At 33.2% G+C, this 25,213-nt stretch overlaps 3 protein-coding genes across 11 annotated transcripts; all 3 read right to left on the bottom strand.

The window, feature by feature from the left end:
• Positions 1–1,901: 1,901 nt before the first annotated feature.
• LOC114183891 (protein CNGC15c-like) lies at positions 1,902–5,366 on the bottom strand. Of its 4 annotated transcripts, none has more exons than XM_085673608.1 (8): positions 5,157–5,366; positions 4,928–5,042; positions 4,197–4,743; positions 3,875–4,087; positions 3,363–3,661; positions 3,152–3,263; positions 2,820–3,056; positions 1,902–2,667 (listed from the first exon to the last, which is right to left on the bottom strand). In XM_085673608.1, exons 2-8 carry the CDS (start codon positions 4,954–4,956, stop codon positions 2,014–2,016), a joined length of 2,091 nt encoding a protein of 696 aa, XP_085529734.1. In that variant the 5' UTR covers positions 4,957–5,042; positions 5,157–5,366; the 3' UTR covers positions 1,902–2,013. The 4 variants fall into 4 exon arrangements, with proteins under 4 accessions (XP_085529734.1, XP_027926862.1, XP_027926864.1 ...); XM_028071061.2 differs by having other exon boundaries at positions 4,928–5,032; XM_028071063.2 differs by having other exon boundaries at positions 4,928–5,027.
• A 1,661-nt stretch (positions 5,367–7,027) lies between these two features.
• On the bottom strand, positions 7,028–12,950 carry LOC114186066 (receptor-like serine/threonine-protein kinase NCRK). Of its 6 annotated transcripts, none has more exons than XM_085673605.1 (13): positions 12,745–12,950; positions 12,117–12,183; positions 11,770–11,849; positions 11,455–11,565; positions 11,286–11,324; positions 11,066–11,179; positions 10,708–10,950; positions 10,340–10,581; positions 9,936–10,232; positions 9,435–9,668; positions 8,776–9,006; positions 7,416–8,577; positions 7,028–7,295 (listed from the first exon to the last, which is right to left on the bottom strand). In XM_085673605.1, exons 7-12 carry the CDS (start codon positions 10,937–10,939, stop codon positions 8,320–8,322), a joined length of 1,494 nt encoding a protein of 497 aa, XP_085529731.1. In that variant the 5' UTR covers positions 10,940–10,950; positions 11,066–11,179; positions 11,286–11,324; positions 11,455–11,565; positions 11,770–11,849; positions 12,117–12,183; positions 12,745–12,950; the 3' UTR covers positions 7,028–7,295; positions 7,416–8,319. The 6 variants fall into 6 exon arrangements, with proteins under 6 accessions (XP_085529731.1, XP_085529732.1, XP_085529729.1 ...); XM_085673606.1 differs by having other exon boundaries at positions 11,685–11,849; positions 12,140–12,183; positions 12,745–12,947; XM_085673603.1 differs by lacking the exon at positions 11,286–11,324 and having other exon boundaries at positions 11,685–11,849; positions 12,140–12,183; positions 12,745–12,947.
• A 2,145-nt stretch (positions 12,951–15,095) lies between these two features.
• LOC114183809 (E3 ubiquitin-protein ligase WAV3-like) lies at positions 15,096–19,523 on the bottom strand. Its single transcript, XM_028070958.2, has 2 exons — positions 19,017–19,523; positions 15,096–17,338 (listed from the first exon to the last, which is right to left on the bottom strand). Exons 1-2 carry the CDS (start codon positions 19,206–19,208, stop codon positions 15,407–15,409), a joined length of 2,124 nt encoding a protein of 707 aa, XP_027926759.1. The 5' UTR covers positions 19,209–19,523; the 3' UTR covers positions 15,096–15,406.
• Positions 19,524–25,213: the final 5,690 nt, after the last annotated feature.

The raw sequence follows: 25,213 nt of genomic DNA, 5'->3' as shown, positions 1-25,213 counted from the left end.
AAAATGCGTTCGAAATGTCAAACAAATTTAATAAAATTTGGTTAAAATGACTAAATTCACACTTCTAAATTTGGAGGACTGAATTGGATTCAAGTTTTGAAAAAAAAATAATTCCAATTTTCACTGAAAGTTGATAGATAAAAAACATATTTAACCCTTTGAATTACTCAAAAGTGACACATATTGTGAGTTTTGGCATATATGTCAGTCGTACGAGATACCATTTTTCAACGCGTTTTCTCTCAATTATCTCATGATATAGAAATCCTGAAATGAATTTCAGGGCACTATATGATGATGATGAGTGTTTGGTGGATACATTCATATTCATGAATTACCACGAAACTGTGTATGTTCATGCAGAGTCAGGTGTTGTTGGTGGAATACACCGTGAATCCATTCCTTGGTACGAAAGCTACATAAGTCTCACAACACAACAAAACAGCCCAATAAATTTTTAATACTTATTGCTACTTTTATATGAACCACCCCTTTTCCTGGGAAACCTTTATATCAATCCAAAAGCTCAAATATCATCATAGAAATCACAAACGGAGCAAGGTCGTTAATCTTTAGAAAATAAGACAATTGTCGATTCAGTTTATAAATTTATTAAAATCTCATTATATTTTTTGAAATTAGTTTTCAATGAATTTAGTTTAATCTTCATTCACCCAATAAACTGACTATGTCAAATATGGTATTTGATTTTGTACCACGTCAAAGGAACTCATGTTGACATGTTTATTTTTGTACTAAAAGTATTTAGGTTAATGATATTTTTAGTTCGTGAAATTTAGGGAAATTCTATTTTGTTTTCCAAATCAAAATTGAAAAAAAAAATTGATATTTAATATTTAAATACGAAGTTTGAGGAGTTAAATTAGGTGTGTTTTAGATTTTAGAGAAAGTTTTAAACTGGTTTTAGTTCCTTCTATTAAGCGTTTAAGGACTAACACTATATATTTTTCAATTTTAAACAACTATTTTTTTTCCAATTCGAAAGAAAAATCAAAAGTTTGTTAAATTTTCGAGATTAAAAATATAATCAAACTAATTATTTTGTTTAGCTTGTATCTCTTTATTTTTCTTTTTCAGTACAATCAAACTATTGAGTTATATTTTTTTTTATATATGGTTATAGATATAGTGATCGAGAGATTGTGGTTCTATATGGTTAAAGACCTTTGACACCACTTTTACACCAAAATCTTAAGACAATGATATTATGGGACTTTTTGTATATTCCCAACAATCTTCCCTCAAGGGTGAGTCCCTTGTTTTTTTTTTTCCTTTTCATATGGATATATTTCCCTTTAGGTGTATGAGTGACCCCTTTTTGATTTTTTAGTTATGGTTATGCGATCAGCCACTTAGGTGACCCTTTTTGTTATGATTATGGTTATGCTGTCAGTCACTCCGAACCATCGGCTCTGATACCACTGTTGGGTTTATATATATATATTTTTTTCATATATGGGTTATATTCATAGTTATTGAGAGATTGTGGTTTCATATAGTTATATGACATTAGTTACACTTATAAGACATCTCACACCAGTTTTACACTAAAACCTTAAGACAATGATGTTATAGATCTTTATTCTTACATAGTATTTAACTTTATCTATTATATCAAATGTGAGATTTTTTTGACTCACACTTACTATTCCCAACACAAACTCACTCAAGTGTATCGATTATTCTCACTGCACTTTATAAACTAGCTACAAGAGTCACAGCAACATTTGTATACTTAATCCTTAATCTATAATTCTGCATATTTCAAGGTTCCAGTTCCAAGGTTCCAGTTCCGTGATTGAATAAAATGAAAAAAAAAACAAAGTTATTACCAAAAAAAAAAACACTATCAAAATAGTTGACTAATTAGGCCAACACTATTTTTATGTAGTAATTAGTATGGGCCAATATTATTGTTACTAGAACAAAAAGTTTATATTACATTTTAAGCTTTTTTATTTTTATTTTTATTTTTTATATTACATTGAATAATCAATATCGTTCATCGACAGAGAAATCTGGTTCTGCTGGCTTCGGCAAAGAGGACACAACTCCAGAATTTGTGGGAGAAGAGACATGAACAGGTTTCCTAGTACTCCTAGGGACCCTTTTGGCGTAGGTTGGTGTCTGAGGCTCCGCATTGTTAATGGCCCTGGCCCTTAGTTCAGCAACTTCCTTCCTCTTCTTATGCCTTCTCCACGCGGCTTGAACGAAACACGCAGCCCAGGTTCTCCACTGGTGCGAGTAAAACCTGAATTTGTGTCTCAGTTGTTTACTGTGCAGTCTTCTGAATTGTGACGCCACGAATTTCAGGTCTTCCGCTATCAGTGCAAAGGCCTCCACTTCCGAGATGGCTTTCACTGTTCGAGTCGACGAAGGGAGGATCACACTGGGCCGTGGGTCCAAGGCCCAAGTTAGAAGCTCCTCGCCGCAGAAATCACCCGGCCCAATACGGCACGAGTTGAAGAACCCGGCCCGGCCCCCGTTGGTCGTGTACGAATCAAGATGGCCTCTGATTATGAAGAGCATCTCATTCACAGGATCACCCTCCCGCACAAGGAACGTGCCCTCTGTGCACAGTGCAGGCTTCAGCCTTTCACATATTGCATCCAACATTCTCTCATCCATTTGATCAAATAATGGCACCTTTCCGTAACCAGGATAAAAAAAATGTTACCTTTTTAATTAGATTAAATTTATTTTATTCTATGATAAAAAAGATTTAATTTTGAGAAGTGGGTGTTTTTGTTTTAGTTGAATGTGTTGTTGCAAGATTATGTTGTGAAGCTGGGACTTACTCCTCGGACTAGATCGAGACAAAGGTGGCGTTTGATGTCTCTCTGAAGATCCACTGGGAGTCCTTTGAGAAGAGATTCTTCATCTACCCCTCGTGTGGCCAGCCATTTGTATTGGTCGTATTTACGCACAGATTCTCTCAGTTCTGGAGGTAGTTGTCTGTGATGCATCCATTGTTCTGTATCAGTTCTTTTCACCCTCCACTCTTCTAAGCGAACAGTAGTTGATTGGAGATATGTCTGCAAAATTCAACTTCTGTTATGTGTTTTACATTTTCATATGCAGAAAAAAAAAAAAAAACAGGTAAAGGAAGTGTCTTTCACAGTTTAATTACCTGCATGTTACCGATTAGCAACGCAAAAAGAACCAATCCAAGAGTTGCAATAACAATGGCGACCATTATCTCTCCAACATATGTGCTGGTAAGAAGGCCTTGTCCCAGAGAACTGCATCCTCCAATCAGCAATGGGGTCACATAATAGTTATAGAAGCTTAACTATGGTGTAAAAGATGATGATAAGGTATAATGACTGCATAACACTAACCTCAAATTCCTCAGACCCCACCACAGGCAGAAGAAGTACTTGTTGAAGAATGCTGAGGATGTAACTTCGGAAGTCACGGCATCAGCGTATATACCAAACTGATAGAAGTCATGTTTTGCATTTGGTGAGCACAAATTTGTGATATTACTTGCTATGAACCAGGAGACCCTGTGGGCATCTTGAACCCTGTGGCAGTCAAAGAATCCATATTCACAAAATGACTTCTCCAAATCGCAAACACTTCTCCAACATGCTTCTTGTCGTTCGATTGATAGAAGATACCAGCAAGCCCCTAAAATCTTTTCGGAATATTTCCCATTCAGAAACCAAGATAATAAAGAATAGGTTGCATAATGTTAACATGTGATGAATTATAAACCACTGTAGTTTGGTTTTGTTTGATTTGTATTAACTGTTTTCTCTTAATTTTCTGTAATGAACATGATGGCATAAGAAATAGCTTCAGCTGCATGAGGAATCAAGAAAATGTAGTTTTAATTTCAGCTACTTACATGGCTAGCCAACATGTAAAGCATTAGGTTGTAAGCAGCTCCTGCCCATGCTGTTTCTGTCACCACCCCTGTAGCTTTTACAATTTGTGATGAGAGTGGGAAAATCAAAACTAGCCTCGGAAAATATTGGAAAACGATGAAGAAGCGAAGGACATTTTTTGTGTTGCCCATGGTTGAACCCTTAAGAGTTGGGATAATAATCCAAATTAACACCTGGAATCAATGCAGCAAAAAGGCATATTTAGCATGTCGGAGAACAAAATTTTACCCTTAGTTTCGTCCAAAATATAAACTTTTTTTTGTAACCAGAAAGAAAATTTACCTGAGGAAGGGGCAGGGCAGCAACAAAGTCCAACCAGAAACTCTTTTTAAGGTACCTAACTGCAATCTTAGAATATCCTACAACAAGTTCTCCTCTCCCAAAAACCCTTGAAGAAGGAGCAACAAAAGCCGTACGAAACTTCAACAAAATCTGAATCACGTAGAAGACATCCCCCACTGATCTTACAAGAGTGAGGATAACCTCAAGAGTTATTCCAATATCAATGCACACTTCATCTCGAACCACTGGCAGATAAAAGAACAAAGGGTCCACAAACAAAGACACTAAACATGCTACCAAGAAAATCTTGTTCCATCGGTGTATGATTTGTCCCCTAGGATCTAATACTCTTCGTTTGACTTTGTCATAGTCTTCTGAGAACACTCTTGACAACATTCTAGCTTTCAAGAACTTCCCCGTCACCTTTTTCTTAGCCATTTTGGAACTAGGCTCAGGTATTTGTGTTCCATCAATGTGGTATTTGATCTTGAAACCGTTGTCACCGTTACCTGCAGGAAATTTAGCTAGCTCCGGATCATCTTCAGACCTAAAACATGCAATGAAACTTATAATTAAAACCTTAATATAAATGAAAAAAATCCATTTAACAAGCAACTCAAACTCAAAAGGTGGAGTTGAAGTTTAGTAATCTGTTCATAGTCTAAGCTCAGAAGTAGTAATAGAAGTACTAAATAACTTAAAACTCGAAAAATACAATGAAGGAAACGAACCTTGCAGATCTTGAATTACCAAAAGCCATTTTGATATTCCAGAAGTATGAAGCTCTCTTCAAGAAAAAATATGAATCTGGGAGCAATTTAAACCCTGAAACTTGACTTTTATTTTCTATCAAATGTTTGTTGATTATCCAAAAGCACCGACAATGATTGCAGCAAGAAAGTGTAAATCGTCAAAAGCATAAAAAGGAGATGCCAACAAACAATAGATTTGGTTTCTTACAGTTATTCCAACAAATAGTGAGGCAGATTCCCAAGCCTTTCCCTCTGCTACAAGCAAAGCCATGGCACTGTTAAACCAACTTCTCACATCTGCATCTCTTCCACCTTGCTTCTTGATTTGCCCCCGACCAACTAGAAACCACTTTGAGTATGCAAAAACAAATGGATCATTCGAGTAATGTAGAGTGAGAAGAGTAGTATATTCATTTGCTTGTAGCTGTCACCCTTCCCTTAAAAGTGGGGGAACATGTCAAACAGAGATTTTTTTATAAAAAAAATGCATACATAATCCTGAAGAAAAATATTAAACTATAAAAGAAATGGATAACTGGGTTTTACTTCATTCACTAAGTATTTTTCACATGTATTACCGAAAATACAATTGAGAGATGATTATTTATCAATTATGTCAGACTCTGTTGAGAGAGAAATACACCTTATGGTATTGGAAGTTAACATTTAGACAAGTAAAAAACCCTAAGAACGAATGCAAGTTTTTTGTTTTTTTGTTTTAGTTACTTTGATGTTTGATATGGTGTCAATTAGGAAGCATCCATATTGAGGAAGGGAAGAACTACGCTTTATTATAACAGTGACACGCTTTTCATTGTCAATGAATGAATTTTATTCCATTTGTTGCTTTGGATTTAAGTGATTTTCATCATCTACATGTTTATTCAATGATTTTATATTCTTCAATCCAATCCAATCCCAGTGAGATAAAATTAAGAGAAGAGTTTAGTCCGGCGGGTAAGTAGGGCCGTAGGGATCATACCCCCATGCAGGGGTTGCTGCTTCATTTCCAACCAAACAGAGTTTCTTTGAGAGAGAGAGAGAGAGAGAGAGAGAGAGAGAGAGAGAGAGAGAGGTGAATTGATAACATAGTTTAACGTGCGAATGATCCGAGGAAGAGTTGACTGCGTTAGATACGCTGCTATGGAATCTGGACACGTGTTGCATCCTTGTAAGTCTCACACACTCCAAGACCCAGCTCAGATTCCCATTGCCATAACATAACTGGATCTGAATCACTACTCTCCCACTTTTCACTTTTCTGTTCAACTTGCAGATGAAGTTAGGAAAATATAAGTACGGTTATATTATATGATGATATATGAACACAAATATATACAGAATAGAGAGAGAAAGAAGATGATTTATCTAAATTCATTACTTGCATAAAGTACGTCTGAATGTGATAATATGTAATGTTCTATCGTTCCTGTGAAAAAAGTTAAGTGCAATTTGAAGCACAATATATAGAATATTTCTATACTTACTAAACACAAACTCAATCACAAGGATAGTTCTATCACCATAAATATTTGCTTAATTTTCATTTAGAGTTTAATAATGTCATTTTCATGCTCCTCTTTCTTTTCAAAACACTCTTTCATCAAATGCTCTCATTTCAACTTCTTTCCAATGTCTTGGAGCCTTTTCGTCACGCCTTAAGATGAAGTTTGATGCGTTTTCAACGTTTTTTAGTCTCTTGAGCCTCTTTTTGTTGCATTTGAGCCTCCACTGTGTAGATCAATCACCCCACTTTATCATGTAATAATGAAACCGAGTTAAGTCAATTGGTTGTACCTTCTGAAGGGTAGGTGTATCAAATTGTGAGTTAAGTCAAGTACAGACTGGAACCATGCTGGAAGACTCATCCCAAGGATTTGCAAGATTTTTTATGCACGAGTGTTGTGACCCCACGTGTTTCCATTTCTATCTTCATATATTATAAACAACACTCTCTGCACCCACTGCCATAATCTTCTTCTAGTTTAGTCTCGCTATTAATTACATGTTTGGAGGAGACGCAACCATGCACTTTTTAAATATAAAGTGATTTTGTAAAGTTATGTTTAGTTTATGAACTTCTTATACATGCTCAGAGTTTCGTGATCATCGTTGACGCTTATTGTTGAATATATTACAGTAAATAGACTTTTCCTGAAACAAATTTAGTCTATGCACTTCTTACAAAGCAAGTAGCAACATTGTCTCTTGAAAATGAAAATCCTAAAGTACAGTTTTCGGACAGAATGAAGCAGCAAAGAGTAGAGTCTAGAGTGGAGGAGGGCCTGACTCGAAGAGTGGAGGAAAACAGCACCTGAATAGACCGCAGCAGCACAGAAACCATAAGCTGAAAATCGTGTAAAACCAATACACTGTCAATTTCACTTTCGTGTCACATTCATATAGTTTAGTTTAATAATTAATATGCAGTTGCAGAACTTAAGCAAAGAGAAATTCAAGTCCTTACCATGTATCTAAGAATCCTCCTCCAGTGGGAGCTGGTCTTAGCAACGGTGTTGTTGGAGGAGTAGGTGGTGGATCCATCACATAAACTGTGCATAAAAGGTTACTTCTACGGTTCAATGAATAAGTCATGAAGGTTTCTTATGTACTATTCCAAGATCCAAACCATACATTCCTCAAGTCACACTCTCATCTACCATTCAAAATCACATATGCCACCCCAGCTAACACATTAACTTTCTCAATGTAAAAGTTTCTCACAAGCAACCATTCCGATTTATTTGACTCAGGACATAGAATGTAGTAATGTACTGGGTTATTTGTTTGAAGAGTTATCACAAGAGAATAGTTTACAATCACAAATAACTCACTCAGTACAAATGAACCATAAGAATTCATTCTGTAGACATACAGAAAGTGCTGATTTATGTACTTGGCAGATGCTAAACCTTACATCCTTTCATATAAGAAATTTAGTTTAATTTAAAAAAAAATGATAATAAAAACTTATCTTAATGTAACGTATATCAGATAGGTAGAAACTTCTCAAATTCTAACATTCCATCTTGAGATGTTTCTTCAATATTCAAGTCATCATCATGAGGTGATCTTCGTCATCTATATCATGACTGTACAAAAATATCACATTCGAATTCTTCTTCAAATAAAGTACAACCAGAATCACCTATCCCTTTTCTGTACAACATTACATCAAATTTATTTCGTCATATCTAAAACTATGCACAAGACCCTTTAAAGGAAAGTGAAAAATACATAAATAAGATGAGCATACTCTGAAGACTAGAGTGCATCTTCTTAGATATCCCACTGAACCATACACAATATGGTGTAGTATAAGCCAAGTCCACAACATTAATTCATCACACTTCTTCTGCTCTATGCTTTCATCAAGGGAAATTGGGGTTTGACATGAAAAATGATTCGAAACGAGGCTCAGTTAAATCTACCATCTCCTCCTCTGATGCATGCCAGCTTTCACCCTTTGGACTAAAGAGGATCAAACTCTCCATATGCTCACTTGAAACTGTATTTGCATCTTCATTTTCATTCCCATCATTAAGATTGTGGTCAACACCTAACGGCAACAAATTACAAGTTGGAAATATACTTGGAGTTTGTCTTTGATTCTCCAAGTCCTCCGGTTCCTTTACATGTTCAGCAAGAGAAAACTCAGGATATGGTTTATTCTTATTACAATGTGAGGATGATCTATAATGGAAGTTGATTAAGTGTAACTATCAGACAAGCAAAACATAAAAATATACATCACACAAAAGTTCTGAAGAATTAAGAAACATGTCCAAACTAGAACACCAAAGTTAAGAACTGAGAACAGTTAGCACCTGAAAAAGTCTGACTGGAATGTTTCTTCTCCTTCTAGATCTGTCTGGGGAGATACTGGAAAGAATTTGAACAACTTCAGTCATACTTGGCCGGGTGTCAGGATCCAACAGCAAGCACTCCTTAGCTAAGTATGCCATTATATGCAGCTCTTCTTCTGGGAAGTTTCCTTTCAACTGTGGATCGGCCAACTCGGTTATTACTCGCCTGCTATCCTTTAAGCGAGGACTTGCCTGAAATAGAAGTTTGGCAAACTATGTCAATATTTTCTGAAGTTTCATAATCTCTTAGTGAATTGATTAAGCAGGCTATACAAGAAGTTCAAACTGAAGATGGTAATTGTCAATAAACTCAATCATCCAAGTTGTAAAAGGACACGCCGATGCATATACATCTCGATGCATATACATCTCGAGTAGGCCCCACAACAAACAACAGATCTTATTAGAATAAGCTCTGATATCATGTTTAAAAACGAATTTGGTCTGAATTAACCTCACAAAATCAGCTTGTAAAGTGAGATTTATATCCATTTATCGCTAATCAACCTAGAATCTCAAGAGACATTATACGAAGATTCATCCTTCTCATGAAAAATCCTTCAAATAAGAACAAAAGCAAGTTTAAGTTAGTGTAATAAGGAATCATTAATTTACAATACCCATATAACAAGACTTTGTTCTTTGCCTGCAGATTTGTGGATAGGTTGCCGACCACTGATAAGCTCAAGAAGAACCACTCCAAAACTGAAGACATCAGACTCAAGAGAGGCTCTCCCAACAATTGCATACTCAGGTGCAAAATACCCAAATGTTCCCTGCATTCTTGCTGGAGAATCTGAACGACTGGGGTGATCATCAGCTCTCAAGCTTTTAGCCATACCAAGATCAGTTATCTGCAAATTCATTATTTGAATGGACTGTAAAATCACGATCATTTAAGTTGCAGCTTCCACCTACGGTTTATTCAACTATTTTTTCAGAAAAAAATGATTCTGTGGATTTGAAAAGCAAACTTGACTGGCAAAAGATGTGAAAAACCAGTAAAATTAGAATTTGCTTTCCGTATCTTATTACCCTTCTTAAATTGCATTGTCTTTTCTCAAGTAATTACCCATTTGCTAGAGGTTAGAAGTACCACAGAGAACAACCAAGACTCATACTTTTGCTTGCCAATTTTTGTCCAGAAGAATGTTTGTTGATTTGACATCTCTGTGCAGAATTCTGGGAGCAGCTGCTTCATGAAGATACTCCAAGCCCCTTGCAGCTCCTAATGCAATTCTAACTCGAGTTGACCAGTCCATTTTCTTTCCAAAAACTCCATCTAAGCGATCCCTCAAATTTCCATTAGTCATGTATTCAAACACTAGCAACCTTTGAACATTTTTTCCTTTTAGTTCTGAGCAGTATCCTACTAATGGCACCAGATGACAATGATGAAGTCTAGACAATAGTTCAATCTAAACAAACCAAAAAAATTGTTTTAGGCTCATCCTTTTTTGTGGGACACTGTAATTTAGCATGACAAAGACCAATCATAGAAAACAGAAGCAAAATTAGGCACAACCTCTGTGAAAAATTCAGAGTCTGCCTCAGGCCCTCTTTGATCTTTTAGTCTCTTGACTGCCACATTACTGCCATCTTTCAGCCGACCACGGTATACATAACTGCTTCCACCTAGTCCAGTTAGATTGGAAGTTGAAAAATTTTCGGTGGCATTTTCCAGTTCAGCAAATGAAAATTGAATAATGTTTCCATAAAAGGTTTGTCTTTGGCTACCAAACAACAAAGAGGACTTCTGAAAGCATCCTAAAAAATGAGAAGAGGACAGTTACAAACAAAAATATAAAGGCAACAAATTTTGAACAGTTTAAAACAAATAACATTTAAACTGATAAACAGACTCCAAGAACAGTGAACACAACACTGGTTTACCTGTAATATTACTAACAGGCGAAGAAGTCTTATGACTGAATAAGTTGGTGGTGCTACTGTAACTTGTTTCTTTATCTGATGAGATCATTGGTGATTGAATAGAACATCTCTCCCTTCGGCAGACCTGACATATAACTGAGGCAAGAAATGCAACAGTTGTGCATGTAACACATACTGATAGAATAACCACAACAATCTTGCTCGAAATTTGCTTCTTTGAACCTTGTGGCATCCTCACAGTTCCTGCAGAACACTCAAAAGATCTCAGAAAAAAAACCATTGAGTTTGTGCAAGGTACAGGTTATGCCGTCATCAATAAGAACAAGGAAACATTGAAGAGAGGGAGAAAGAAAAGTACCCCACGTGCAATTGCAGGCATTAAAACAGTTAAGGTTATGGCCATCTGCTGACACTTCAGGAAACCCATTCGAATCACATAAGCATGTCCATGTGGAAGCACTCTCTTCAGCATCTACATGGAAGGTAAAGCAGTTACCAAACAATATTCAGAATGTGATCACAAAATCTTCCTCTTTCTCCTAAAATAGTGAGTCTATATTGCACTATGAAGGAAACACCTTTATGAATTTAAGTGAATCCTAGCTAGCAGGAATCTTCTGCAAAAATACATTTCACTAGATAATGTCTCAAGCTAAATATTCAACTGAAGAAGATAGAAGATCATAGAAGGGGAGAGGGGTTCAAAAAGCTTGTGTTCATTGAGCCAATGAAAAATCATCGTTATACCTGAATGACAATCACATGACTTGGAACAGTTAGCAGGAGAGTATATCTGGTTCCCTTGTAATGAAGAGCATCTACATTTCCACTTGTTTGGTCCAGTATCAGAAGGTTCATCTGTAGGTAAAAAACAAGGAGCAGAAGAGAAAAACAGAATGTATGAAGGTTCATTTGGATTCAATCTATGACTGAGAGGAAAATTGAAAAGCTTAAAACTTATTCAAGCAGGTAAGCACCTAATTATAAGTAAGTACACAAGGAATACTAGTGGTGACAGCTGGAAGGTCAAATACCAAATGTATCATAAAAGGTGATACTGACCACAAAATGAATGCTGGATACAGAGCAAGCTAATAACTAGAGCCACAGCAACATTTAATTGAGGCTTCATCAATTCCAACCTATACAAGAAAAGGAGAGGAACCTTTTACACAAATCTTGAGCTACAATTTTTCTCATGTTAAGAGTACAGTATGACCCAAGATAAATTCATGAGCAGCTGAAGCACCATGAGGCTACATGTTGACATGGATAAATAGAGGTATGAATACACAAGAGCTATGTTAGTTTCAATCTAAAGACTAAATAGAACTTATCATGATCTTGAATATTTGTACTGGAATTTACTTTTCCATTGTGTGTGTATGAAGTAGCATCAATTGGTGAACCTGTTAAAGGGGATAAACTTAACCTTCAAATTATCTTGCTGATTCCAATCATCATCCGTGATCAAGTCTGATAAAAAAAAACGCAGGCAATTCAGAAACAAGCAACAGTAGCAAAAGCCTTTGAGTCTCAAATACCCATATGCTGCAGCAAAAAATGAATGACTATCATTTCATATTGAATAAGAAGATGTGAAATCCCTATCTGACTTCAATATTTGTGGGCCGTGCATGTAAATAAGGCAAAAGATGAGTAAGAAAGAAGAAATGAACGTTTAGCCGACAAAACACCTTGGAGTTGAGGTTATCCTATCCACCCTAAGCACTGAAAAATCAAAGATTAAGTGACCCAAGTAGGGACTAGATTAACTAAGTAGCGTAGCACAGTTACTTTAGGTTGAAGATCAGGATAAACAATCCATATTTGCACATCAATCCACAACTGATATATGACTAAACATAACACGTTCAATTGAAGAAGAACTCATGCAAAATCAACCGATGGTTTGTTACGTCATGCAATAAATATAGACAGTGAACTGCAAGAACTTCCTTTGTGGATGGTTTGAGAATTAGCTTCCAAAATGGTATTTAATTTAACTCTTGAAAATAGAATGAACTTGACAGTTACCAAAATAACACGTCCTAGTTAACTCCACCTGCAAATTCTATTTGAGTCTCAGGAGTTTCCTCTGAAAGCAGTGACAAAAGCTAAGAGTTTGAAGTTGTTTTAGCAAAAGCATGTTGAAGTAAGAAGGTCAAAGCAAGGCTGGTACATCTACCAAAGTCTGTGATGAGTGAATGCTACTTTCACTGTAGGAATGCAATTATGATTGTAATCATCACTCTCAAAGGCTTCAATAAAACTTTAGTCTACTCCATTCTAATAGTGGGGTCATAATAAAATTCCATTTGATAACAGACATTGCAATAATGAGCTAAAGTAAAGAAAAGCAGGTTAATTTCTGAGAAAATGGTAGGGAATTCATCTTTTACCAAGCTGCATGTTTAATGTTTCAGTTTTGTATACATCATCACTTTCACTTCCACGAATGGAAAAAATAAAATATTAACTCCTTAGCATATCAGTGTAGAAATGATATTGTGGAGAACTGAGAAAGAAAATGGCACCGAATAGAGATCTGCTCCAATGGGGTTATCCTTTAAGAACTTGATCAACACAAAAAGGGAAACAAAGTGAGTGTTGGAAAAGTATCCTTGTAGTGTAGCACCTCTTGGAAAGCAACCCTTTTGCTTACCGACAGGGACCCTTTAACGCCTTCCCATAATGTTCATTTTAACTAAAATCAAACCATATGCTCTTTATTGAACACTTTCCAAGGTCAATGATCACGAAAACATACAAGGTAACAAGCAGACATCATCGTTACGTTATGTTTACATCATTTCTTTTTATTGGTGTAACATTAGTGTCTGAAGATGTGTACATAACTCATTATCTAAGGCCTTTGTCAATTGTCTTCACTGGTTTATTCCATGAGAAAAACTCAGAATAGGAAAATCAAATATATCAATGAAAAAGGGTTCCTGACAAAAGGATTTCGCTGAGGCTTTTCTTTCTTTCTTTCCTTTTTTTTCTTTAACTGAGGGTTTTCATTTAAACTATGTAAATGTACTTAATCCTAAACATTCAGTTACTTTTAGGTCGAATAGAAAGTTATCGCCAAATAGATATAAGTAATAATTATAACTCGTATAATATAGCTAACTAAATTTCCATTACAAATGCTCTTGAGGAGGAACTTTAATAAAATTATATATATTATGAATTGATAGAACTATTTTTAATGTATTTTATCTTTGAAACGTGTAAATAAATAAATAATAATTTTATTTCATTTTACAACTCAGCCTTAATTATCACTTAACTATCCTTAGTTTAACTTATCTCTAATGCTGAGTTGATATTAAAGAGCAAGTCTTTGTTCCGATGTGAGGACAAAAATTTAGAAAGTAAAAAACGAAACACAATTGCAAAGTAAAGTCATTTGATTAAAATGAAAGAGAATAAAAAGATAGAATAAATAAACAGAAAATATAAAGGTGTAGGTATTTGATTTAAAGAAAAAAATATAATTATAAAAGAAATTACATTTTCCCCTTATTTTTTAGTAATTTTTTGTAGTTGTGAAGACAAAAAATGGATTAAATTAATCAATTATATTTATTAATATTAAAAAATCATATTTGACATTAATAAAAACATTTAATATTAAAAAATATTTTAACCAATTTGAATTAAAAAATAACTAATTTATAACAATAACCAAAAAATCTGAAAAATAAAAAATGACAGTGAATCATCTTGAATTAAAATTAAGCGGGCCCAGCGATCTGCTTGTATGTCGCCTGGTGGGACGCACTTCTTCTGATTAACTGAGTAAGAGCGCGGCACAGAAAAAAATGTTACGAAACATTTCAAGCCTCTTCTTTCCTTTCTCTATCCTTTGTGAAATTACAAGTTTATACAATCCAGGTAATAAAAAAATCATGGGCTACTATTCTCACCCCCTTTTTATATATCATACATGCATTTCCGTGGGAATATTTTTAAGAGAACTAACAAAATAAAAGCTGAAAAGTAAACATGCTGACTGTGCCATTTTTCTCTTTTGGGCTCTTTTTCATTCAGCCCATTTAGAAAAAAAATCTCACTTTGCCCTTTTCAAATCTTTCATCGTTATCTTTACAAAAATTGAGAGATCCGGAAAATTGTAATATTAAGTTAATTGTTTCTTGAAATGTAATTATGAATTCATGGGCATACGATGAAGGTGGAAGAAGAAACTTATATTCTGGTATCAACTAAAGGCTGAGACGGATTGATATATTACAGAAAGATAAAAATTATTACTTGCTATAATTTTTGTTGAAGTTGAAAACTTGAGCTTCTTGTAATGAATAAACTATGACATGTAATAAACAAATTATGAAGCCTGTAAAACCATTGATACACCAAGAGAAGGAAAAGCTAAAGAAGTATTAATACTATAAAAAAGAATCAGAAGTATACCATATATGTAACTCCATGAAGAAATTCTCTCGAATTTCTCCACTGTTACGTTGCTATATATACCCCCACTTCTCCTAAACATGTACAATTCAACTAAAAGCAAAAAAATGTGCACAAAACTACTAGGAACTCATTCCATTCCACTTTCCATAATTCCTCACACCTTACCAAAACCATAACGAAAAAAAGAAGGTAAAAGAAGAAACTTAAAGATCTCCACAGAAAAGTGTTTGTGTGGAGAAAACTGAAATCTGCAATACTATTTTCTGCGCTGGTGCCTGCTAGAAGAAGATCTAGCAGGTTTGAGGAGATTTACAGGTTCAGGCCTCATGATCAATGTTTGGGAACGTGAAACCATGTCTACCATGGAAGGGGTTCGGTATGCATTCACAAAACTGGTGCTGTCTGTAGAGTCTCCTCGTGCAGTTGCCCTTTGCCCTGAGTGAGCACACAATCCTGAAAGAACATAAGCCCTTCCAGAATGCTCATACACACGTTGGTTTGCCATCCTTTCCTGCATTTCCTTCAGTTCAGCACAAAGTGCCATGCATAGTTGATCACCAGCTTTGGCAGAGATAGTTTCAGACAAAGCTTCGTGACATCTCTCTAGAACAGAAGCAGCAAGAGACAAATCCCCACGTTCTGCAATAACTCTAGCCTCAGCCATTACCTCAGCAGCACGAAGCCTGTTTCTCTGCTTGTCTACTTCTAGCGACACAACTACATCTCTAGCTACATCAGGTCTCTCAATCTTTACTTCATTTTTCACTCCCATACCCTTCATTGCTTTTGTGATCGGATCCTTGTAAACACCTCTAACTACCAACAGAGGCATCTCATCACTGGACTTCTCCACCGGAACATTCACTGTCACCAAAAAGTCTCTTTCTTCTTCAGCATACATGTCTCCTACCTTGATAGTTGCCATTTTTCCACTGCCTATGGTGCTAGTTTGGTAACTTCCGGCTTTTACTGAACCAAGTTGGAGACGGGGGTGAACACATTCAACTTCTACCTGTAATTCCTGAACCACCACACTCAATAGTCCCCCAATACACTGTGCAAATGCATCCTGAATCACATCCTCGTCTTCAATGAAGGAAAAAGTACCCCCAGAGATCTCGGAGATTGTGTGCATTGCTGTAGCATCATGGTCAACACCAAAGCCAAATGCATGCACGGGTATGTGCTGGCCCATAGAACTGCTCCGATGAATGGTGTTTGGGACAAGAGACCGGTAATCATCGGTTCCAAGATTGAGGCTGCTACTGTTTATGGATGAATCCTGTCCATCAGAGAGTAGTATGATACTGCCAACTGGGTTCTTCCACCTGCGGTCAGCAAACACTTTGGCACCTTTCCTCAAGCCTTCTGCAATGCTTGTCACACCATTCGGAACCAATGAATTAACCGCCTGCAGTGCCTCCTGTTTTCCGGCAACAGTCATCCTCCGAAGAGGAAAGATGCGCCGGGCTGTGGAAGAGAAGGTAACCACAGAAAGCCTGTCTGATGAACTCAGATTCTCTATGACAAACCCCATAGCTCGTTTTAGTAGTGCAATCTTTGTGCCTGACATGCTGCCACTCACATCGAGAACAGTGACAAGGTCAATTGGAGCACGAGAATTTAGTGCTGATAAATATGATAATGATGATGATGATGATTCAGTATTGTTTCTTTGTCTCCCTGAACGAGGAGGAGCTTTGAGATTAATTAATACAGCAAAGTTATCATGAGAGTCTGACTTTGCAACAGCTGAAAGTTCAGGATATGTTCTGATCTCCATTGGGTCTATTACATTGTGATGAGCCTCGTTCAAATCATCGGTAACTGAAGTTTGTTGAACCAATACTTCATCATCATCATCAAAGATAGCTGGTTCAGAAACATTGTTAGAATATGCATGCTGTGGTCCTGTAACAGTTTGATGGGAGGCAAACCTCCCTATAAGAGTTGCCCATTCATCATTTCCCGATGAATTATTTACTCGGTTGATTTCATGGGAGACCTTAGAAGAACGACTCTGAAAAGGAACCTCTTTCCATTTCGCTCTGCAAACGGGACAAATCTTGTTCCCGTGTTTCACATTGGATGTGATGCAATGGAAATGGAAAGAGTGAGAACATTCTGCAGTAAATATGGCATGTCCCTGCCCTGGTTTCATTGAATTCAGGCAAATTGCACATGTTCCCTGCAGATAATGTAGAACAAAATGTAAACAGAGGAGATATCAAACAAGACCCTACAAACCTCCCCTAAAACCAAGATGGAGAAAGGAAAAGAAAAATGTTGATATCATCTAAAACACTACACAAGATATGGTTGAGACATGAGATCTAGTAGCAACATTCGAACACTACTTCACCACGTAAATCTCACCAACTAGTAAAAACATTGTCAGCAATGCAATTTGATAACATTTCTCATAAGAAAGTGATTATGAATATACCTAATCAACAATCATGGTTGGAGGGGAAAAACCGGAAAAAGGGTATAGTTGAAAAGCATATAGGAGATTTGACCAACAATTTTGAAGGGTAAAAGCAGAAAGCAAGTCAGGGTTTAAAAATAGTATTTGTAATTTTTATTAATCTATTCAAATTTCATAAAAATCATATTATATTTTTTTTTTAAATTTAAATATTAAAATTTGCATAATTATCATTTACTGGTTTTAAAATCCGCGAACCTGACCAAGATAAAGGATATAAGTATTCATAAATAAATGCAAAATTTGGAAAAGTCGCTATTAAATTATTTTGTCTAACTCTACCGGTTCTGTTTGGATCCAGCCAGATCCAGTAGTAAGAGCGGTGCATAGAAAAATGAAACAAAATGCCACCCATCTTCACAACAAGAGACGACAATTTACTATTATGTTGCCTAGTTACCAAAAATCGAAGATTCCCATGAAAATCCACAATACTGTAAAAAGTTCATTTTTTAATCTAAAAAGTCAGCGTTAGGTGGTCAAACACAACGCAATGACAACAAAGAAAAATAAAGATCAATCAGCGTACGACTTTCCTAAAGGCGAACACAAATTGAAACTCTAACATATTGAACTTTTCGAAAAATAAATTTATAATGGTACCTAAAATATAAATTCCTACCTAAAATATAAATTCCCTCAAAATAAGAAGAAATCAAAGAAGATTCGTTCATTCATTGCTCCGGTGCGTATTTTTTTCTTAATTAGCAGCTGAGATTTTCACAATCAACGATTAAGGGGTGTCTGACTCGATTAAGGGGTGTTTGACTCTTCATATTCATAGCACTTAAAAAAAGAAAGGAGTTTAATGAGTTAAACAATACAAAAGAGTTTAAAGGCAACAAATTCAATACAACCCTTTTACCATAGTGGTTTATAGGTTTTCACCGTCTGTTTTAAAGTCATAGTATTAGAGTAAAGACAAATTAACACAAATAAGAAGAACACAAGAGCAAGAAGAAGAAACAGTACAACATATTACTTGTACAGGGTCACTTAAATTTATTTTGGGTGAATCCAAATAATTCCCGAACATGCATTTGTTAGAGGGTATGTTTCCATAATATGGTACTTCGATTAATATAGCCAAATACAAATGCCAAAAAAATTATAAAAATAATATCAGTGATTAGTAGCAGATATCTATGTCAATCTACTTTAAAGCATTTGACCTAATCTCCTCTAATCCCAGAACGCTAAATTGAAACAGACAAAAAAAAAGGTAAAAAGAAATGCAATGAATGAACCCGACGAAAGTAGTAAAAACAATTATCATCAGAATCTACAACAAGCAAAACGGGAAATTTAAAAGATGGGTCGGAAAAAAGACTCGAACTTTCCCTTGTGAAGATGGAAAAGGTTAAAGGGCAATGCTAACCTTGAAGGATTTGGATTTAGATCTGGAGAGGCGGAGACCGGAAGTGGAGGTGGTGGAGGCGGCGGAGCGGTGGTGTTCGGAGGAGGAGGGGGAAAGGCGGTCGGAGGAGGTGGGGTTGTCGATGGTTTTAGGACGTTGAACACAGGTGTTGATCCCAATGGCAAGCTTGACTTTTCTCCATTTGCTTTCCATTTTGATCGAAAAGGGTGTAAGAAAAAAAGGGTGAGATGTTGAAAGAGTGATGGGAGAGTGTGAGGGAGAGAGAAGGTTGTATTTGAATAGGTATGAGCATTGGAAGGCGAAGAGAAGTGAGGAAGTTAGTTGCGGAAGAAATGAAGAGAGAGATTATGGTTTGGTGTGGTAACCGAAGAAGAATGGAGAGAGAGAGGGGATGAGTGGTGAGAGGAACGAGGAAAGTTTGTTTGTTGAAACATTGCAGAATTGTAGCAACCCAGTAACTAAATCTGAAGGAGTTTTATGTTATGGTGTTAACAAAATCACATGCAAAACCTTGTGGATCTTTGTGTTTTATTCTGTTTTAAAATACTGCAAAAACAAAAACTGTTTCTACGTGACAGACAGATATTCATTGTATTTTAAATAAATGTATAATTCATTCAATGTTTCTCTTCTAAAACGTTTCATCTATTTAATGAATTTAACTGTTATTTAATAATAGATTTAATGACACTCCATTCCGTCCAGAAATTATATATGTGGAGAGAGAGCGGGGAGAAACAAGTGCAGTCATAAATAAAAACGTTAAATATGATTTTGGTAATAAAAATTTTAATTTAATTTTAGAAAGGCATGAATTTATTATTTTCAAACAAATTTATTTAAGTTTATTTAAAATTTCAAATATATTTCATGATAATATTGTTTACACAGTTTGACACAGTTTTATTTCAATATTAGCTAAGAAATTATCATAAAACGTATTTTAAACATCAACTAAACTAAAAAAAATTTGGTTCAAAGAACTAAATCCATATAATTTTGAAGTTGAGAGACTAAATTTGGCCAAAATTTCAAAAATCAACTAATTATAATTTTCATTCAAAATTGAGGGACCAAAATCATATTGAATCATACATAGAATAACGATCACTATTTTAACTGTGAAAAGTAAAAGATGTACGAAGGTTGTTTTCTTAATATAATGTCAATGAATACTTTTAGCTTTTATTGTTGATAATTTCTTTTATGATAAGACTTTGATAATATTTTTGTCTTCTAATTATATTTCTTATTTACAAAATTCAAATTCAATACTTTTATTTAAAATATTTTAATTTGATTTTATAATCCCTACCTAAATGAATAGACTTAATATTTGTTAAGGTATGTTTAATACTCACTTTATTAGTCAATACATGTAGTTTAAAACTTATGTCTCAAGATGATAGATCTTAAAAAATACTTAATTATAATAGTTAAATTAATTCTAAAAAAATGTAAATAAGAAGTTATAAAAATGTAAGATCTTACTATAAAACAAAACAGATAAGAAATTTCAAAAAATTATGTGATTTACTTAATATAAATTAAGACCTTAAGATGAAATTTTATATTACTCTTAAATTAGCGACCACCTTAATTTAGTTTAACGATTTATTGCCTAAATCCCATTTTCAAAACAACACATCGATTATCACTTAACTCGTTCAAATAAAGCTTAAATTTATGCACGTTGCTACAAAACTAACATAAAAACTAATTTAAGTGCTGTATGTAATTATTTAAACATATAAAATGAAATCACTTTACTATATTGTTTTAGCGAATCAAATTACTATATGAATAATATTTTGAAAATTCAATAAAAGTAAAACAATATTATACGTGAGATTATGTAATCTGTTAAGAAGGTAAAATAAAATAAATTTAAATTTAAAATAACAGATGCAGAAAATTTTAAGTTGATTTCAATTTAAAAATAATAATATAGTCATCAAGGTAATATTTTTGAAACAATTTAGTATGTTAAAACTTAATATATAAAATGAAATCTAATTTGAAATTAAGAAAAATCTTGCATATAAATATACTCTACATGCATTCTTGTATTATATTTTTGTATAACTGTATATACATTGAGATTTTGATATATTGTATACATTTAAGTTTTAATCCAAAACTACTTATTTTATAGTGTATTTTGGTTTTTGCAATACCTACATATTTTAGTAGTAGTTTAATTGATATGTTATATTTGTCGCACGTGGGGAACACATACACGTACCATTAAATATGAATGACCCACTTTACTGCGTTCATTAATAAATCCACGTAAAAGGCATGGGTCTGTTCCGTTTTAATTAAATGAATGAATGTTACGGAATACATAGCATATCACAAATAATACTTCTTATGCTCACTTTTTAATTTAGTTCAAACATACAAGTCAAGACAACAGAATATATAAATTCAAAAGATAAATATTTTTAATAAAGAAGACACATGTTTAATAAATACTAAAATTAACTTAAATCTACGATAACTTATATTGTAAGGCTGTGAGACCTAAATTTACAAAATAAAAATATAAAACAACAATAATAGAATTGCACACCGATCCGGGAAAAATGCCAACTATCTGCATTTGAAGGCTGCATTGTCTTTATCCATTGAGTTTTTACTTTTTTTATTCAATAAAAGTATCTACTTAGACTGATTAACATAAACAATAAGCATTTCTTTTTTATGTTGAAGGTCTTAGCCAATTATAATTTTTTACTACTATATAAATATATATATATATATATATATATATATATATATATATATATAATGCCTTAGTATTCTCTCTTGATTATAAATATTTCTCTTTATTAAATTCACGTTCCAATCGATAAATTTTAATATTTTTCACAAAGATTAAGAAATGTTACATGGTTCTGAATCATGGTTTTTTTTTTATTAGTTAAGGACAACAACAAAAGTGTGTGTAAGTATGGAAATAATGTAACTCTCTTGATAAGTACATCACTTTTATCAATAATTGAAAAAAATAACTTAAAAATATAGATATTGATATTATTTATGCAGAAATTTAAAAAAAAATCAATGGAAAAAACACCATTTAATATTACAACTTCTATCATTTAGAAAAAAGGACAATAATTAGAGCATTATATTATATATATATATATATATATATATATATATTATCTCTGATACAGTATAAATTTCACTTCACTTAAAAGGTTATGAAAAAAAAAATAGAGTTAAATGATAGAGGCCGAATCTTCCTTTGTTTCAAAATGGGCCCTCTTTGTGGGTAATTAAGGCAGAAGTGCAAGTTTGAGTTTGAGCAATATCATGGCTTGTCTGTTTTAATGTGAATGTGACGCTGTAAAAGGATGGTGGGTTTCTTCATTAATCATTTTTTTTTTCTTTTCCCTTTTGTGCTTATATCTTTCTTCTTCAAAATGGGTTGTTGAGGACCCTATATTAGCTTGTTGTTGTGTTCCTGAAATAAATTACCACCTAGGTTTTCAATTAAATTAATTACAAATTTAAGATCTTAACTCAAGTCAGAAGTTATTTGAGTTTGAATCAAACGATCTTTGTAAAAGTGAAAAATCAAGAAAAACAAAATTAAAAAGACAAGTATATAGAATTAGGGAAACAAAATACTTTTTTTTAAAATATTTGATGATAATTTTAACAAAATTAAAAGACGTTTTTGTTAGAAGTGAGACTAAAAATTAGTGGGTGGTCCGTTAACAGTTCCATATCGGGTGGAACAGAATGTTTAAGAAAGCTTGTTAGAATAGGCTCGAATTTGATTCTAATACCATGTTAGAAGTGAGTTTTAGATCTAACTCAATTCCACAAAATCGACTTATAAAATAAGAATTGTACCCACTTTATTTATATATATATATATATATATATATATATATATATATATATATTTTGTGAATTAACTTTAATTTCGGTGAACGGGAGACTTCCAACAAATTTAGTAAATTTCAATGAGAAAAAAAAAATCTAAGGAACAATCTGAACTTGTAATTAACATAAAAATGTAGAAAGTAGCATTGAGAGAGGTGGTTGAGGAGAAGATAGTGATTATTAGTGAGATAAAATAAAGTGAATGTTAATGTAGAGTAGTGTTGTGAAAAATAAATGCATAGGTGAGAAAATTGAATGGTATAGTTGTTTGGTTGCGAAAGTTAATGGGGTGCTTCATAATATGAATATAAAGAATGCAAAAATTATAGTCAAATCAAACGGCAGTGATGTAATTTGTTGTGTGCAATGACAATGACCAGATAATGGACAGGGAAACAAACAGATGCACCAACCAAATTATCTACACCCATTTTCCTTTCTATATATAAAATTTCTTATTTCTTAATTTTGTAATTGGATAAAAAGTTTCAGCTTTTGAGTTAGACTTTGAATTGATTTTAGTTTTTAAATTGTTTAATTTTGTAAATATTGTATTTAAATAAAACATATTACATTTTCATTTTCATTGTTTATTGTTTATAACAATTGTTTTTTATATTTAAAGCTTTATTTTGTATTTGTTTAAGTTTTATTTAATATGATATTTTAAAAAAAAACAAGTTATACTTTACGATAAAATATAAATAAACTGAATGGTATTTATTAAAACATAAAAAAGATGAATAACGATTTAAAATTTAGATGAATAAAACATTATTTTATTAGACACATGAGAAGATTAAAATTAGAAAGTGTGTGATTACTATTAAATGATATAATAATAATAATAAATATAATCTTATAATTTTTTTAATAAATATATTCATAGTAATATGATTTTCTTAAATAACTAAATACACCAAATAGGTTAATATTCAACGGAATTATTATCCAGAATTTGAAAAATAACATAAACAAAACTTTTGAAAGTTTTCTCAGACTCATAAACAGCATGTGCCAGGAAACAAAACATACCGCATAATATATTGACAATTTCTGAAATTCAATAACCATTTTAGGAAGGAATCCAAAACATTGAACACTATTTGTAGACAATTTCATTGTTTCTACAGCTTTTAAAATTCAGACAGATTGTATATATCAATGGATCACATCTCACAGTTCAAAAATTACCTTAAATTATTTTACATGGAAAGTGCAATAATTGATTACAATGATGGTATCTCAAGAAACTTAAAATTGTTCAATAAATACATATTATACTAAAAAAATTAAAATAGATAACATGTAAATTCCGAATACCTTTATTTACATGTATCTCTCAAATCTGGTGATCCATGGCCAAAATAATAGTTTTTTTTTTTCAAATCATCGAATAACGAAAATATGTTGTGTCATAATCAATTTGTTTTTTTTTAGAAAAATATGAAAATGGTGATACATAATATTCACACGAACAACCTCTTATGTTATAAACATAAAAACTAAATAAAAAAGAAGTATTTATATTCTAATTTATTCTACTTATTTGAGTAATAAATATTTTTGTTGATATCCATCATAATTTCTCTCTTAAAAGACAAAATGTCGGTCGGATCTTTGTAGTTATATTTCGTTTGTCTCAAAATCTAATTTGCAATTTGCATATAAATTAATTTTAACTATTTTTTTTTTAAAAAAACTGTTTATTAAAAAATTATTTATACACGCGCACCATTTTCTTTTTTAACGAACATGAAGAAGAGAACTAAGAAAAAGAAAACAAAATATTTTTCAAAGTTATTAAAATCCAATTATTTTAATTCTCACTTGTGTCTTTAAGATTAAAATAATCGCAATCTAGCAGTATTAGAAATTAAAATATATGCTATATAATAATTTTAAAAGTGACACTTTTATAATTTCAATAACTAAATTATGCTATATTGACAAGTTGGTGTATTGTTCTAATTTTAAAGTTGGGAAACTCTTTCCTCTCCGACCCACGTGAATCCGACCAGAAATTTTTTATGTTTCTATAACATTTGTTTTTCTCCTTAATTGGTCAAGTTTCTTGAAGACATATTGCAAGACAATTTGCATGTTACATGTAGTCCTGCTTATAATCACATTTCACATTTCTCTATTTTCGATAAACAAAATAATTTTTACAATTGACGAAATTGAATTAATTTAATCTAACATTTTTAAACGACATTGAACAAATAACTATAATTAATTAATCAGGATATATATATATATATATATATATATATATATATATATATATTTAT

Source organism: Vigna unguiculata, chromosome 5 (assembly GCF_037176805.1).
Source record: "Vigna unguiculata cultivar grain cowpea cultivar isolate G323 ecotype 2 chromosome 5, ASM3717680v1, whole genome shotgun sequence".
Taxonomy (NCBI): Eukaryota; Viridiplantae; Streptophyta; class Magnoliopsida; order Fabales; family Fabaceae; genus Vigna; species Vigna unguiculata.
This window is presented reverse-complemented; position numbering and strand designations above follow the sequence as displayed.

Coding starts and splice junctions, on each gene's coding strand:
- LOC114183809 (XM_028070958.2), bottom strand. CDS start 19,208: ATGGAAAGCAAATGGAGAAAAGTCAAGCTTGCCATTGGGATCAACACC. Junction 17,339..19,016: donor CTAAATCCAAATCCTTCAAG/GTTAGCATTGCC, acceptor CATTATCTGCAG/GGAACATGTGCAATTTGCCT.
- LOC114183891 (XM_085673608.1), bottom strand. CDS start 4,956: ATGGCTTTTGGTAATTCAAGATCTGCAAG. Junction 3,057..3,151: donor TGCTAATCGGTAACATGCAG/GTAATTAAACTG, acceptor TGAATTTTGCAG/ACATATCTCCAATCAACTAC. Junction 2,668..2,819: donor GTCTCGATCTAGTCCGAGGA/GTAAGTCCCAGC, acceptor GGTTACGGAAAG/GTGCCATTATTTGATCAAAT.
- LOC114186066 (XM_028074072.2), bottom strand. CDS start 12,104: ATGCTACTTCATACACACACAATGGAAAA. Junction 11,566..11,769: donor TATCCAGCATTCATTTTGTG/GTCAGTATCACC, acceptor TTTTACCTACAG/ATGAACCTTCTGATACTGGA. Junction 11,180..11,454: donor GTCATGTGATTGTCATTCAG/GTATAACGATGA, acceptor CCTTCCATGTAG/ATGCTGAAGAGAGTGCTTCC.